This window comes from Thermobia domestica, chromosome 18 (assembly GCF_964235325.1).
Source record: "Thermobia domestica chromosome 18, izTheDome1.hap1.1, whole genome shotgun sequence".
NCBI classification, from domain to species: domain Eukaryota; kingdom Metazoa; phylum Arthropoda; class Insecta; order Zygentoma; family Lepismatidae; genus Thermobia; species Thermobia domestica.
In genome coordinates, this window is record NC_137471.1 from 171005359 (window position 1) to 171021483 (window position 16125).

The window sequence follows — 16125 nt, forward strand, 5'->3', positions numbered from 1 at the left end:
TCAGCCCGTTCCAGAGCTAGGACTGTGTCAACACTGCCTGGGAGAGGAATTGGTCGTAATGAGCAGGATTGTTCAAATCGGCGTCTCTTCTTGAAAATTAAGATTTGTTTATGCAAAAGGTCGTTGATAGTATCCTGTGATGTTCTCAGAATTCGAACTATGTACGTTGGTCCTGATTGTTCCGAATACGGATGCATTATTAAAGGTGTATCCCACTTCAGGAAGTTCAGCCTATATATCAAGTGTTATAGATAGAGGGACCCCTCGTAATACTATTGACATGGTATGTGGCTGAGGTTGCTGGTGTCGGATGTTGTTGAGAGAAGTTAAAGTTTCAGTTTTCCTGAACATTTCGAAACTGGATTGTCACGAATTATTTTGCGAAGTTAGCCGACTGTGATTTAATGATGAATCCATTGTTTTGTTTCTACCATTTGCGAAATATCTTTGCGTTGCCGATACTGGAGAAGTTAGAGCAGTAAAACCTTCGAACTAAAGTACATTGGATTGTAGTTTTGCTGTAGCTAGCTTTAGACAGGCTGCAGAGGAGGATAAGCTGGTTGAAGTCAGAGTCGGAGCTCAAGATGCTATGTGCATTTGTATGCTTCTTAAATGGTGGTGAACTCGTTAATGATGCTTGGTGGTTGCCAGTGATCGGAGAACGAGAACTCTGGGAACTTGGTTCAGTGTATGCTGAGCATGAATGAAATTGTGTAATGAAGAAAGTGGGAGGAAACTGGAGAACTCCGAGGAAACCCAAGCACACGGTGTTTGTCCACCACAAAGTTCACTTGGCGGGAGCAGGGTTTGGACCCGAGACCCCATGCACCAGAGGTGAACGCTTTACAACTGAGCCACCCCGGCAATTTTATCTTCAAAGGATGTATGAAAGACTTTCCATCGTCAATTATCATATGCGGTCTAATAACCGAACTGAAACAGTATCCAAAACTATGAGATGAGAACAGGATAAGAGTGAAAATGATCATAATGATGATCAAAAATTATACTACTTGTGTACTCCAGCCAGTACGCTCGTGAAAACTCTCAATTTCTTGCAACCTGTCGCCTGTTAATGAATTAGCATCACTGTGCGCCCACATGAGTGCAATAGAGTCTAGACTTGGCAGCTACGCCTCACTACATGCGCGCCAGCTGAGAAAGTATGTGAATGCACTACGTTTTACCGGCAAACCAAAGTGGCTAGCAACCTATGAGAAGGTTACGCTCTCTGTAACGTGAGTGATGGAAAAGAATTAATTTACAAAGCGTAAGTGGAGATCTGTGCTCTATCGAAATTTTACAATTATACGGTATAAAAACTAACAAAAAATCAAAAAGAAAAAGAAAAATGGGCGTATGGAACTTTGATCCTTAGCATTATAATGAAAGTAAACATATATAACACAACTTAATATAGACAGATTGATTCAATATAAATACAATACAATTAGAGAAAATAAAAAATGAGTAAAGGGATAACGAGGACGGAGAATGAGGGGAGGTGCGAAGCACAAGTTAACACATGTGTATTGTTAATCAGAAAAATGAATGTGTCTTTTGCGTAGGGTCATCTCTATGTGATGATGGGAAACGGAGAAGCCAAACTGAGCAGAAAGTGATTACTGTGCAGGATATGATGGATGAAAAAGTGGAAGATGCTAATGAATAACATAATCAGATATAACCTTCAGCCCCAGATTAGCCCCAATTCGTGACTTTTTTTGAATTATTTGTAAACAACTGCAACATCAGTTTTCTTATCTGGTATGTTAGCAACTTTGGGTGAGACACTTGTCGGTTTCCAGGGAAGATGTGGATTTCGTATTTATATGCCTAAAAGACCTCCAAAATGTGGAATTAAAATTTTTATTCTTGTTGGTGAAACATTATACTACACAACAAATATAGAAGTGTATGTGAGAACACAACCAGAAGGCCCGTTCCAGATAGATAACAAACCTGAAGAAGTAGTGAAGAGATTGTGTCAACAGATTCATGGTTCATCTTGCAAAGAAACTTTTTACAATAATCGGTTTACAAGCTGCAATTTGGTTAAATAAATTGAATGAGACAGTAAGTTAACTATTATAGGGACAATTCGTAAAAGCAAGAGAGTTGCCCCCGCGTTTGTGAATGCCAAACGGAGGAAAGAATACAGTAGTGTATTTGGTTTTCATTAGAACTGCACCATTGGTTCGTATGCATCTAACAAAAATCTGTGTTTAGTGCTGATCTCAAGTATGCACAATGACGTCAAATTAGATGAGAGTACCAGAGATAACAGAAAGCCAGATATCGTCACATTTTACAACGATACTAAAGGTGGGGTGGACATAGTAGACCAGATACCTACTGAATATGACGAAGAAAGAAATACTACACGATGGGAAATAACGTGATTTTATCACTTCTAAAATGTAGAACCGACTAATAGTAATGTTATACATTCAGCGAACACAGCAAGTTTTTCGGATTGACTCTAGAAGATGCTTCTGTAGCTCCTCATGTAGGAAAGCGAGGACGATGTTACATGTATAAACACAGTAAGGCCAGATATCTTGCCAAAAGTGCTGTAAGTGGTTTTGCCTAAGTCACGCAAAAATGATGTGTGGAGACTGCTGCAGAATTGAAACGTGAATATACCGCTATTAGGAGAAATCCTGGTTTACTTCTTTCTAGTTAATAAATATTTTATTTTCAGTACCGGTATTTAAGCAATAAAATAGTCACATAATTATCGAACTTAATTTTAACAAGAAAGGGATTGCGTCAATAAAAATGTACAGTTTCGCTTAAAGCGCATCCACTGTCTGGTGTTTGTATTTGATATTGTAAATATAATACAAATTTAAATCCTAGTTCACATCTTATCAGACAAAAATGTTTCTGGGTCCATGAGGCAAAATGTTACCATTCATAAATTTTTTTTTTCACCTTACCACTATACGGTTAGAAACAATGAATCTCACGAGGGTAAAGTGTACTGGCACAGCGTAAATATTAGGGAAAACGAGTATGCTGATAGCGATTTGGTGTGGGGTCTAAAGTGAGGTAGTATATATTGCATGAATAAAGGGTGCTGAGTTTGGAAGCGTTTGTTGATATACGTGAGATTTACTTTTTCGATATATTACTGTAATATGGACAAGTTATGCATTGGTATAGCTCCAGAGTGGGACTAGGTAATAGTTTTTTTATAGATTTTGAATAATGAAGCTATCCACACTGTAAATCTGTATGTTAAGTTTGGCAGTAAGAAATCTTTGTATGTACTTAGGATCGTCTATGCATAAAATTCAAAAAGACGGCATCAAACCGCAGAAAAGTTAAAGTTCGAGCTACTGCTTCGCGAAAAATATTTGAGCTATCATTGATCTATGCTTTATCATTTCCATTGTGAACTCAGTAGTAAGGCAACGGCTAGAATCTGCGTTTGACAGTTGGAGATGCAGTGAAATATCGTTACCATTTATTGGTAGAGAACACTCAATTAAAATAATTTACAATGTTCAACTCAGATGGCAAGAAAAGAGTGAGAGTGACTTGGACAACGTGATCCCACGCTAGAGAAGTGTGCCAAATCAGATGTTTTATATTCTGCGTTTAATGTGGTGATGTACAATAGAATGCTGCTCAAAAGTGCAGTGAACAGAAAACCACCTTTAAACTATACTACAAAAATGTACAAAGTGTTACAAACAATTTTACAGACTCTGCCGTAAATATATCTGTTTAGTATTGAGCGAAACATGTCTGAAAATATCGATAAGGAACAATGGAATGTCGTTTCTCAACCAATTCTCTACATAGAAATAAGACCGCAAGACCATAGAGGCGGATTGTTTGTAGTATTAAAATTAATGGGGCAGCAGAGCACAGAATGATCTCGTATGTGAGTGTGAAACTATTTGAGCAGAGGTAAGTGTGTCCCAAAACAATCTTCGTCGGGTGTTTCTGCAGACCATATAGGAACAGTGCTCAAAGTTTACTTGAAAGATGCCACGAATCATTTCCAGATGTTGTCAGAAGGTGACAAAGTTGTTCATTTTGGTGACTATAACTTGAGCTTAGATAGGGATCTTTAATAAACATGGGATAACGTCAGACACAAATGACATCCGTTTGTCGACTATTCTACTCAAGCACTCAATTTGGAATAGTACAATTTTCATAGCACGAGTAAAAATAACAGCTTAGATTATACCATCTCTATTCCTCCAACAGAATGCGACAACTCATATAAACTCTCCGCACGTGTGAGATTTTTGTCTTTTGTGGATTATCATTTAATTTGCAATATGTGAACCTTGAGTAAATGCCCTGCTAAGCTCCTTGCATCTCTTTCGTGACTGACTTCTGTTCAACTGCATTTCAAGTTTTGAGCGTAGACTATATCGTCTTCCACACCTCCCACGCGTGAGGTTTTGATCCTGTGTGGCTCAGCACGTATGAACGTAGAATAAATTCTATTCCAGGAATTTTGCAAGGTGAGATTTTGCTACTGTGTGTATTTACATATGTGTAGCCAATTTTGAACGTAGATTAAATGCCTTACCAAACTCTTTACATGTATGATGTTTTACTCCTGAGTGCATTAACATGTCTCTAGCCAAACTTCAACGTATATCAAATGACATACCACACTCAGGGCATATTAATGCATATTCTAATGGATATTAACATGTGTAGCCAGAGTTGAACTTCGATTAAACTTCCAACCAAACTCTTAGCATACGTGACCTTTTTTCCTGTATGGATTAGCATGTGTGTAACGAAACTTAAACGATATTTACATTCGTCATCACACTCGTAGATTGTGTGATATTCTGTTCAACTGAGAATTAACATGTGTGTAGCAAAACTTGAAGGTTGAATTAATTTTTCACCACACTGTTGGCACGTGTTTGGATTAACTTGTTTGCAGCCAAACTGGAACCTCGATTAAATGCCTTACCACACTCTTGGTAAGTGTGAGGTTTTTCTCCTGTGTGGATTAACATGTGTCTAGCCAAATGTGAACGTTCAGTAGATGCCTTACCACACTCTTGGCAAGTGTGAGATTTTTCTCCTGTGTGGATTAACATGTGTGTAGCCAAATGTGAACGACGAGTAAATGCCCCACCACACTCTTGGCACATGTACGTTCTTTCTCCTGTGTGGATTAACATGTGTCTAGCCAAATTTGAACGTTGATTAAATGCCTTACCACACTCTTGGCACATGTGAGGTTTTTCTCCTGAGTGGATTAACATGTGTGCAGCGAAATTTGAACCATGATTAAATGCCTTTCCACACTGTTGGCACATGTGAGGTTTTTCTCCTGTGTGTATTAACATGTGTCGAGCCAAAGTTGAACGATGATTAAATGCCTTACCACACTCTTGGCACGTGTAAGGCCTTTCTCCTGTGTGGATTAACATATGTGTAGCCAAAGTTGAACGTAGATGAAATGCCTCACCACACTCTTGGCAAGTGTGAGGTTTTTCTCCTGTGTGCATTAACATGTGTGTAGCCAAATGTGAACGATGCCTAAATGCTTTACCACACTCTTGGCACGTGTGAGGTTTTTCTCCTGTGTGTTTTAACATGTGTCTAGCCAAATGTGAACGACGAGTAAATGCCTTACCACACTCTTGTCACTTGTGAGGTTTCTCTCCTGTGTGGATTAACATGTGTGTAGCCAAATTTGAACGTTGATTAAATGCCTTGCCACACTCTTGGCATGTGTAAACTTTTTCTCCTGTGTGGATTAACATGTGTGTAGCCGAAGTTGAACGTTGATTAAATGTAATGCCACACTCTTGACACGTGTGTAGTTTTCCTCCTGTATGAATCACCATGTGCGTAGCGAAACTTGAACATACTCTAAATTCCTTATCACTATTATGGTACGTACGACGCTTTTCACTTTCGTGCGTCACCATATTTGTTGTCAAACGTGATCGATGAAATCCTTTGCCAAACTGCGTCGAAGTATCAGATTCCTCATAAGAATGAGAGATGTCTTTATTCAATGTAGTAAACATATTCCCTTCTCCGTGGAAATCAAAGATGTTATCGCGCCTGTAACAAATTCAACAAACAATGAAATGTAAATTGAGATAATGATTAAGTAGCAAGTAAACATGTAATCATTCGCTATATTACATGATAAAGTTACGCTATATTACATGTTTTATTACATTAAATATTGTAGAAATACGAAATGGAGTACCATATCACTATTGACTCAAAATAAGTTGCTGTAGTTTGTTTCACTATATCAAATTAAACTATCATTTATATCGTGGCGGACATAAGTCTATGACCAGGTATTGTCGGCTGCCTTGACACAAAAGCACAGCATGAGAATTAAATCTGTCTTATCTGTAGTTTCGTGTGGAGAAAAAAACAACTTGCGATCCAAAGGTTTAAGAACAACTCAACGTATTAATAGAAACTGTACGGAAGATCACTCACTTATATCATCATAAAAGGAACACGAAAGGCGTTTTGAAACCAATTAAAAAATTACATACAACTTTCCAAGCTGAGGCAGAGAAATTTAAAGTAACAAGACTAAAGACGAATCATTTACAGCGTTGTGATCGTGGTTCAGTGGTCTAGTAGCTTGACCAGTTATCTCGGGGATCTTCGATCGAATACACGTCAAGCATTTTTTTTTTTTTTTTACTTTAGGAATTTTGATGGAAATAGATCGGCGATAACACACGCTTCATTACATTCAAATATTTGAATACTCGTTTGTTTCAGCACTTGAAATATCAAGTTTTCAGGAGTAATACTATTAATAACAACATTTATCTCGAAGAATATTTAAAAATGAAAAACTTATTATCGCTCAGGTCGTACCATTACAAGCAGAAACGTGATATTAGGCAAAAAAAAAAAAAAAAAAATATTTTAGTTTTGTGTAATGTTGCCCATGAAAAGACGAATTTCTCATCTCGATTCTAAAACAAACCAAACAAGATCGGGATGAAACATTTTCATTCGAGACGGGACAAGGTTAACTCACACTATAGTCATGCTTTGGAGATGAGAATCGATACGAGACCAAAACTATCGTAAACATTTCTCAAACTTATCTCGATTCTAGAAATAGTGTAAGCAACAATTGCTCTGTAGACATAATCTTATTCATCGTTTTGTTAGTTTGTATTTCAGAGCTCACTGAATTATGGTCTGTGTATATATTTTTGTAGCAAAGCTTTTTTAATTACATCTGCAAACTTCACAAGTTAGTTTATTACAAGCTTTAGTTTTCAATTATATGCAGTTCTTTTTTTTTTTTTTTTTACAGTTTTTTTCCTGAAAACGTACAGTAGAATATATTCTACACGAAATATTAGCCGAAATCTTTCGTTTAAATTTGAGTAGCTGTAGAGGTGTCTCATGATGGTACGTAACCCCTTTCCCGAAACCCCTTCGACATCTTCTGTAGCTTAGCCAGCATAACCATTACTTAAAAACAACTGTAATTACGGCTCTTGTGAGTTCAGAATCCCTACTTTCTACAAGAAAATTACCTCGAAACTTTCCGTTATAACATGTAACTTTCCTTTATAATATTTAGGTCGTTGTAGGGAAACTTTCCGTTTTAACATGTAGCTAGTTGTAGGAACATATCGAGAGGGTATGTGCTGTTGCTCCTGACACTTCTCTCCAATCCCGACTATTTTGTAACTTATGCCTTACGCTACCGGTTATCTTACAGGCTTTAATACAATGTGTCCTCATACGGAATTTGTTACCTATACTATTATTATTATTATGACTTTTACTGAATATTTGAGACCTCAATATTACGTTCCCCTACCGTAGCAAAGCTGGGATAAATGCAATAAACAAGTGACAAATCTTGGGAAATAGACGAAAATCAATCTGAAGGTTACGATTATATTTACAAGAACCTAACAACTACCAAAGAACACGATTTCAAGCACATGGCGACCGTTTTCCGGATTAAATTATAGCAATCTTCCTACAACTGCTTTTACAATACCATTAGTTATACAGATAACGTGTTGAGTTTTGAATCTGATTAGCCTAGTGTCGACAGTCAATTTCCATCAGATCTTCGGCGAACACAATTAATTAAAAATAAAGCAGAGTGACAGATAAAAACAAGAAATGAGTAATGTAGATTTTTCATGTAAGTTAAGGAAATATGTTTTGACCTTGAGGGCAACAGAGAGATTAATGTAGCTTATAAAAATTTTTCTTGTTTATTTTTCATTCTATGTAGATGTGAGTGGATAGCAAACAGCTGATTGAGTATACACACATATATACATATTTACACTATGCACCTTTATGTGCATTTATGAATAACAGTAAATGTTTTAATACTAATACACACTGAGCAACGCTGTTTGATAATATGTAAAAAGAAAACAGTATCACGTGACAATTTCAACACATTCACTGTGCAAACAAACATAGAACATACAGAGAATTTTTCGGAAACCAGGAATTAGGACGTACAGGAAAAGAAGAAGCAGAATAATTGAACTAGTCAGAAGAAAAAAGAGAAAAGCAATAGTGAACAAAGATCAAGGGGGATTAATATATAAAGTAGGATGCGAGGAGTGTAACAAAATTTACATAGGAGAAACAAAAAAATGCAAAAAAAGGATTAAACAGCACCAGGATGATGTAAGATTGAAAATGGACAACAATGCGATATACAAGCATCAGAAAGAAACAAACCACAGGATAGGGTGGGAAGGAGCAGAGGTCATAAAAGTAGAGAACAGGACTTTGGTGAGAAAATAGAAGGAAGCCAGAGAGATTATGAAAGCAGGAGGCAAGGTGATGAACTGGAATGCAGGATTCTCGATAAATAAGGAGTGAGAGAAGATTCTGCTTAAAGAAGAAGGAATACAAAGGAGAAAGAAAGAAAACGAAACAAAATAACAAGGAAAATAAGTATAATTAGAGGACAGGACGCATCGAGCGGAAAAAAGTAAACCTTTAATTAGACACGTGTGCAGCTAAAAAGTGAAAGTGAAAACCAGACAAGTGTAACTTTTTAAAGAAGGGGCGGAACCCAATAAAAATTTATCTCCGTACAGTATATATAAGTGATGACCAACTCCTAGCAGCCAGAAGGAGTGGAAGTCTGATGAAGACGCAGTTATTGTGTACAAACTGTCACGTGATACTGTTTTTCAAATATTATCACATGGCCTTGCTGAGTGTGGTATTGTGTATTAGTACAAAATGGAATCAAGGACTGATAGAATAGTTATAGAAAATATTTTATATATGGTACTAGTTTATATCTGTGTTAATTTTATATTGAAGCACTTCGCAAAGTGAAACCTGAGTTGTGAAAAGAAGGATTGGTTGGTAATGGTCGTAATATCAAAATTCATAGTGTTTCATGTTTTAAGTGCATGTTTCTTATTTTCGTATTAAACTCAGACATTTATGTTTTTGTACTTTGAATTAGTTGCACGTAATTCATATCAATATGGAGGCTAGTGTTTTAGAACACTTTCAAGCAATGTTGACAGAGGAATTAGAGAAACAATTAGAAACCATTGCTCAAAAATGGTAATGAATATTGGATGTCTAGGACAAAAAATACATGAATCAGTAGGTGAACTTCAAACCCTGTAACAGAAACGATTTGGGAGCATTGGAAAGAGCGAATTGAATGCCAAAGCAGACAGCTTACGTAATGATATCAAAGTAGCCAATAACTCCTTAACTGAAGTACGCTCTGAATTAGTTAACGCGGCCAATCATGTTGATTCAGTAACTGCTGAGTTTAAAAATAGTGTAGCGGAATGAAAGAAAGGTTTCACTGTGTTCTATGAATACATGCGAACGGCACAGTTTGAGTGTAGGCAAACCAACAAATTAAAAGAGTGCAAGGCGAAAAGAAACCGTAAATACTCTTGAATTCAAGGCGGCCCAAGTTGGGAAAGATATGTGCCAAATAAACATGAAAGTCGATTACAGTCAGGAAAAGGAAATATGCAGTGTATAGATAGCTAAAAAGAAGAATCGTTACGCGTACCTCTGGACAATTGTTTCTAATGTAATTGTTTTGCCGGCAAGGAATACCGATGTTTCACACATGATAAGCGGTAGCGTTCAGGTTGCGCGTATCCGCCCTCTCGAAAAAGCCAGGGAAGACTAGAGAGTTCAATTGATGATTTTGTGTGATAACGAAGTTACAGTGTTGTCGGTTTTGTGTCGCAGGCAAATGGTTTTGCGCGACATAACAAATTCAAATTTGTCTTTGTAACAGTGTATGTCTAAGGTAAGTTGCATTTTAGTGCTGCAAATCTATTCCGACTTTATCAGCTTTGAGTATTGTAGAAGGAAACGACTTCAAATTCACAATAGACCCGCCAAGCGAATTGTGTTTTACGTAGTGAAGGTCTCGTATATAAAATATCGGTCGGAAATGTTTACCGGAAACAAGCGTAAAAGTAACACTTCCAATAAAGCACACGTAGTCGAAAGTATATTTCCGTTATAGAACCGAAATGTAACAGCAAGGTTAAGAAGAAAATAAGAAGGCCAATGATACCCAGTTGAGTTTTCGTAATACATTATTAACGTAAACTCGATTTCGAGGAGCATAATCAGTAGAATTAAAATGAGCATACGTGATCATATCAGTACATCAGATGCAACATTTATTAATTTTCAGTTGCCGAAATGTTTGAATTTTCAAGTTAGTACTTCACTTTTGCGAAATTGTAAAGAGCGAAAATTTAAGTGTAGTGCTACTCAAAATGTAGACCAGTTGATTGCTCATGATGAAAACAATGTTCGTCGACCTCCACGTACAGCGTATTCTGAGCACGCACAACCACACATTAGGCGTGGAGTAGGAAATAAGTTGAAAATAAAAGGAAAGAGCCTTGGTAAGCGTAATTCGGAACGCACTAAACTCGGTCAAAGACGAACTACATGCAAATTAAAGTCGAGCTGTAGGCGAGGTTATTTCGAGTCAAACATGCGGAAGAAGTATACAACGACCTCGAAGAATACTAAAAAGCTTAAGCGAAATCACGTACAAACATTGTATTAAATATAGTAAACTACATGGCAAAATATAGTAACAATAAGCGCAAACCTAAAAAGAAATTTATGACAGGTATCGCAATGCAGCGTAAAACCAAACGTCGTAAAGGAAGGTGTGTTATTACGTGAAAGTTTAGTAAATACGCTGTAAAAAGGAAAAAAGTACCGAAATTAAACAAACTAACTGGAAAAGTACACGTAACCGTGCTAAATTACAGCTCACAAGCGTAACCGGCACAGATGGAAAATTAAAATCTTGGCACAAAAAAAAAAGCGTGAACTTCACCCGAACTCGGGCTAAACCCCGGAAGAGATGAGAAATCACAAATACCGAATTTGAACTTTTAAACTTTTACATTATGAAAAAGGATTATTGTTTATTTCCCCGAATTTCGAAGGTTACTTTTCAGAATCAAAGTGTGTGCCCACCGCCATTGACGCACCAGTCCAAGAAACCATCAAAATCGCTCTAATATCAGGTACGATTACTTAGATGTCATGTTTTATGGTTTCCTTACAGCTTTTGGAGATGAAAGATGAATGTGGAAAGGAGACGAAAGACAGCATTGGAAATTTTAAACAGGTAATTGATTTAGAACGCGATTTCGGACTTTGAAATTGTAATAATACAGCACCAGTTTTGAAAAGTATGGCTGTCCCGTTTTGGATGCGGACCTTCAGTATCGAATTCTTATTAGGATGTTTAAGTTTTGTATTTTTTTTTTTTCAGGTCTTTCCAGTTTTGGGAACCATACTTCATAATAAAATTTTATTATCAAATTTTGCTTGAGTTTTTAATCATTCTCCTTTATGCTTATATTAACATTAACTGTCCCCATACAATCAAGCATTTAGAGACATGTTAGGCAATTAGAGATAATTACGAACATAATTAGAGAAGTACTAGTAATAACTACAATTAATCATAAAGTTAAAATTTTGGATAATTAAAAAAATGTGCTCTTCAGATAGTGAATTTTTTCATCTGATGTTGTGATTGTATAATGAGAAAATATGCGAAATTTGTAATGTAAGATTAAGTGGCCGTCAAAATACTGTAAGTTAAACACAATTTAGTATAATATTGAAAGTAATTGACAATAACCTTGAATTTGATAAAGTTGCTCGTTGAGTTGTTCGTCGTTCGATATATATATGCAGTCTACTATGAAAAGTCAATGTGGATTCAAGGTGACTAATGATAACTGAAGTTAATTCACTTCAGAGAAAGCGATATTATAAGTTAAGAAGAGTTGAAGGTTAAAATATAGTTCATCCCCTAGGGACATCCCTACTTTCGTTATAAAATTAAAGTGATGAAACCAGTGCGACGCCTGGTTGGGTCCCAGCTAATATGCAGATTCGGCAATTGACTAAAATTTCCAAATTTTGTTCTAACTTTTAAAGTTTGGCATAATTAGAGAAAAGTATAATAGTAATAAAATTGATGTTCGGATTTTAGATTTTGATATAATAATTAATTTTGATTTGGATTTATAGAAAATAATAAGGGTTTTGATTTGGATTTAAAGAAAGTAAATTAAATGTTATTCTTTTTGATGTTTGAAAAAAACTCTTGTATTCTTGTGCCGGGAATCATAAACCGATCTAAAGAAAAAGGGAAGCCCGTTTACGGTTCCACGGTACCCTTTACTACGATAAACACCGGATACTATGATGTATCGATAGTACGGAGTGCCTACGTCAGTTAGACAGTATATGGTAAAATTAAGGTTTATGTTATGAGAACATATTAAGATTGCTACGTACGAGTAGGCCCTGAACAACAAAAATGTTTAATGAACAAGTTAATATTACTGTTATTTTGTGTTTCACTATTGTGACAAATGCTCTCGGATGTGACTTTATTCTCGATAAAGGTAAGTGCAATTGCTAGTAAGTCACACATAAGTATTAGCTAGCGCTCTTTAAAAGGTTACATTTGTAAACCTACCAATTTTGTAGGTACGAGCGGGCTTGAAGTAATAAAATTGATTAAAAAATTGATGAATTGAAATGTGGGGCTGTAGCATTAAATCTCCTCCCAGGGTGTATTTCTTGTCGTCCTCTTCATTATATTTATTTTCTTAAAATGCCTCCTCAAGGCCTGAATGTTGACAGCCCAATTGGGGTTCGGAAATTAACCCTGATTTGTCATGACTTGAATGCCGAAGGCATGCAACTACGGTGGTATGTAAGGTCTTAGGGTAGAAGCGATTCATTCGAATCGTCACGGACCCTGCAGGTCTCAACTGTAAAAGATTGTCAGCACCCTTGGTTTTAGAATCCAATTCATTAATCTGTATTTTTTATGAATGACTTACAACCTGTGTTGTCAACTAATTACGCACAAAATGGCGCTTCATAAAGCCTAACCGCCGTTTAACTAATTTATTTGTATTAAAATGTTCAAACGGTTATTAGCTACGTTGTATAATGCAAGTTACGTTGTATAATATAACGAAACTGACTTAACATTAACGGATATTCTTTTAATATTTGGCGGTCCTTACAGTGACTGCTTTCCATACCACTACAACAACAAACTCTCCCTGTAACTAGAACTGATGCTGACCCCCAACATTAACACCAAAATAAAGTTACATGTTCTATCGTAGGTGGTAGTTGAAACTTCGTGTATACAGTTCATGGTTTTACTGACGGAGGACTGTGAAACTCTCTTCATATTTTGTACGAAGTAATGCCCGATGTGCAAAGTAACCCCTTGTCAAGGTAGCTAGTAACCACTGTAAGCGAAATGAAGTATCAAAATTTAGTGTGGCAAATCATAACATGAAACTATGAAAATGTTTGGGAATGAAGGGATCCATATAATTAAGAAGTTACGTCCCTAATGTCTTGTGTTACTTTGGAACACAAATATACAAGCAAAGAAAGCTTTTCAGCATGTTACCTATAAAATACTTAGGAACGTACAAGAACACATTCAACACGTAAGACATGTGCGTCATCCTAAATACAGAATTTTGCGCTATCCTTGTTTACCCACATTCTGCGTAATGCCCTAATCTGCATAGCAATCTTATTTTTACCGTCCATCTAGCACATGCTGGTTAGCGTTGTTTTTACAATAATTCATATATTATGTACGTTCACCAAGCCTTTAAAGTGATCCCATATTGAGAAATGCAGGTCCATACCCTAAAAAAGATTCCTGGGAATGTAAAAAGTCGACTTCCTTCAAAAAATGAGTGCAGCTATGAATTGGACTGATGTATGGACCTCTACAAATAATGAACATCCATTGTTGGTTAAAATATTCTTTATCTTGTATTTTACTTATGTCTTTCGAAGCCCACCGGAAAAATGAGGCTAGACCCATTTGGGCTAAATCCTAAATAAAATCACAAACGTCCAAAGTTTATGTTCGAATATAATACATTACAGGTTTACATTTGTAGAATTTTAGGATAATTACCATTCTCATTATTTGTTATTTTACATAAGTCTCTATATAAATAAAACAATATCGTCGAGCACCCATATTTTAAATATGTGAAACAATTAGTGAGAAATGTGTAACCAATAATAAAGAAATAATTATTTTTATCAAGATATGAACTACATAAGAATTGTATGGATGGTATATATCTTGTTATTATTTTTATTTGGTATGCAGCTTGTCTATGTGTCTCATGTCATTTCCAAATTGTAGGCTACTATCTTACGTTCATGATATCTCCCATACCTAAATATTTGTCGTGAAGTATTGCATTAAACCAACAAAATTTCCTAAACCATGTAACCGTATTATCAATCTGAGCCAATTAGTTAATGAAAAATTGAACATTACCTTTCTGGCCGAACTGAATTTAAACTTTTTGTTGTTAATTGTTGGGAGTCATTAGAATACGACGCGCAAGTCTCCTGAACCACAATTTTTCTTAGCGTTTCTATATTACTTTCAAATGCAGGATCTTCTTCTAGTGCTAATTCTGGTTTCACCCTATCAACGTTTAGTTTCACATCCAAAGAGCACATAGCAGTATCCTTGTCCACTGATACCTCTCCTTCCGTTGTAGATAATATTAACTCTTTGTTGTCATTCTTTAGTTCGTATGTCCACCCTCTCCCTTCGAGCGGATCATCATGAAGTAAGTCATAAGCAATTTCTTCTTTGCACATCAATTCCAACTTAATAGAGGCCTTACCAGCCATTGTGAATTGAAATATAAAAAGAATTTAACACTGTTCTTATACTCCCCTTATATTTTACGTTGCCAGTGTTAATGAAATCATTTACAAGTACGTTCACAAAAGCAACTTTACATTTCCAATCTTGTTCTTCTTCCTCTTATTCTTATTCATCGGCCACAATTGCTCTCTCGGCAATTGAAAGTTTGTTTGTAGTTAGCATCACAAAAGTTTTGAATAGTATCATTATCACTGTATTGAACAAGAATATCGGTAATTTAGAATGGTAATTAAACGTGTAAAATGTAAAGATTAGAATAGTTGAAAAATGATAAAAAAAGTAACAATATGTGTACAAAGTCATAAAACAGATAGAAAGTAGTAAGTATGATAAAGCGAAAATACGTGAAAAAAGAAGTCGCAATCGGGAGAAAAGTCAAATTTCAGGTTCAGGTTCAGGTTCAAGGTATTTCCTTCCTTCTCTTCGGAAGTTTGGTTCGGGGAAAAAAATAAAAAAAAAAGAGAAAGTAAGTACTGTTCCTTTTTCATTTAGAGTTTTCCATTTTCTTTTTCCACAAAAATTCAAGAAGTTCTTTGTTTTTTTTTTATTTCTTTCTCACTTAGTTCCCTTGCATTTACATTAAAGCCTAGCCTCCAAGTAAATTTAACCAAATTTCCTTCCTTTTTCATTTCATCGATCCATTTCCATTTTCCCCTGATTTTTAGGGTTTCTTCACATTTTAACAATAAGTGTTCTAATGTTTCATCTTCGTTAAAACATAATTGACATTTTTCGTTCACTTCTTTAAATTTTTTCAATCTTATCCCTGTTTCAAGGCTCCCTGACCTGGCTTTGAAAAGTAAAATGCTTCGCAAATCATTCTTCATATAACTTATTTTCTCATAACGCCTTTTATA

General features: G+C 35.9%; 1 protein-coding gene across 1 annotated transcript; it reads right to left on the bottom strand.

Moving 5' to 3' along the window:
* Positions 1-681: 681 nt before the first annotated feature.
* Positions 682-15653, bottom strand: LOC145674859 (uncharacterized). The gene is made up of 2 exons (XM_081745094.1): positions 14867-15653; positions 682-6066 (listed from the first exon to the last, which is right to left on the bottom strand). The coding sequence occupies exons 1-2, from the start codon at positions 15229-15231 to the stop codon at positions 5640-5642; spliced, it is 792 nt and encodes a 263-aa protein (XP_081601220.1). The 5' UTR covers positions 15232-15653; the 3' UTR covers positions 682-5639.
* Between the last annotated feature and the right edge of the window lie 472 nt (positions 15654-16125).

What these genes read in the sequence shown, in the direction of transcription:
- LOC145674859 (XM_081745094.1), bottom strand. Translation starts at nt 15,231, where the DNA reads ATGGCTGGTAAGGCCTCTATTAAGTTGGAATTGATGTGCAAAGAAGAA. An exon ending in AATTCAGTTCGGCCAGAAAG is followed by an intron (nt 6,067 to 14,866) that starts GTAATGTTCAAT and finishes AATTTGTTACAG; the next exon opens with GCGCGATAACATCTTTGATT.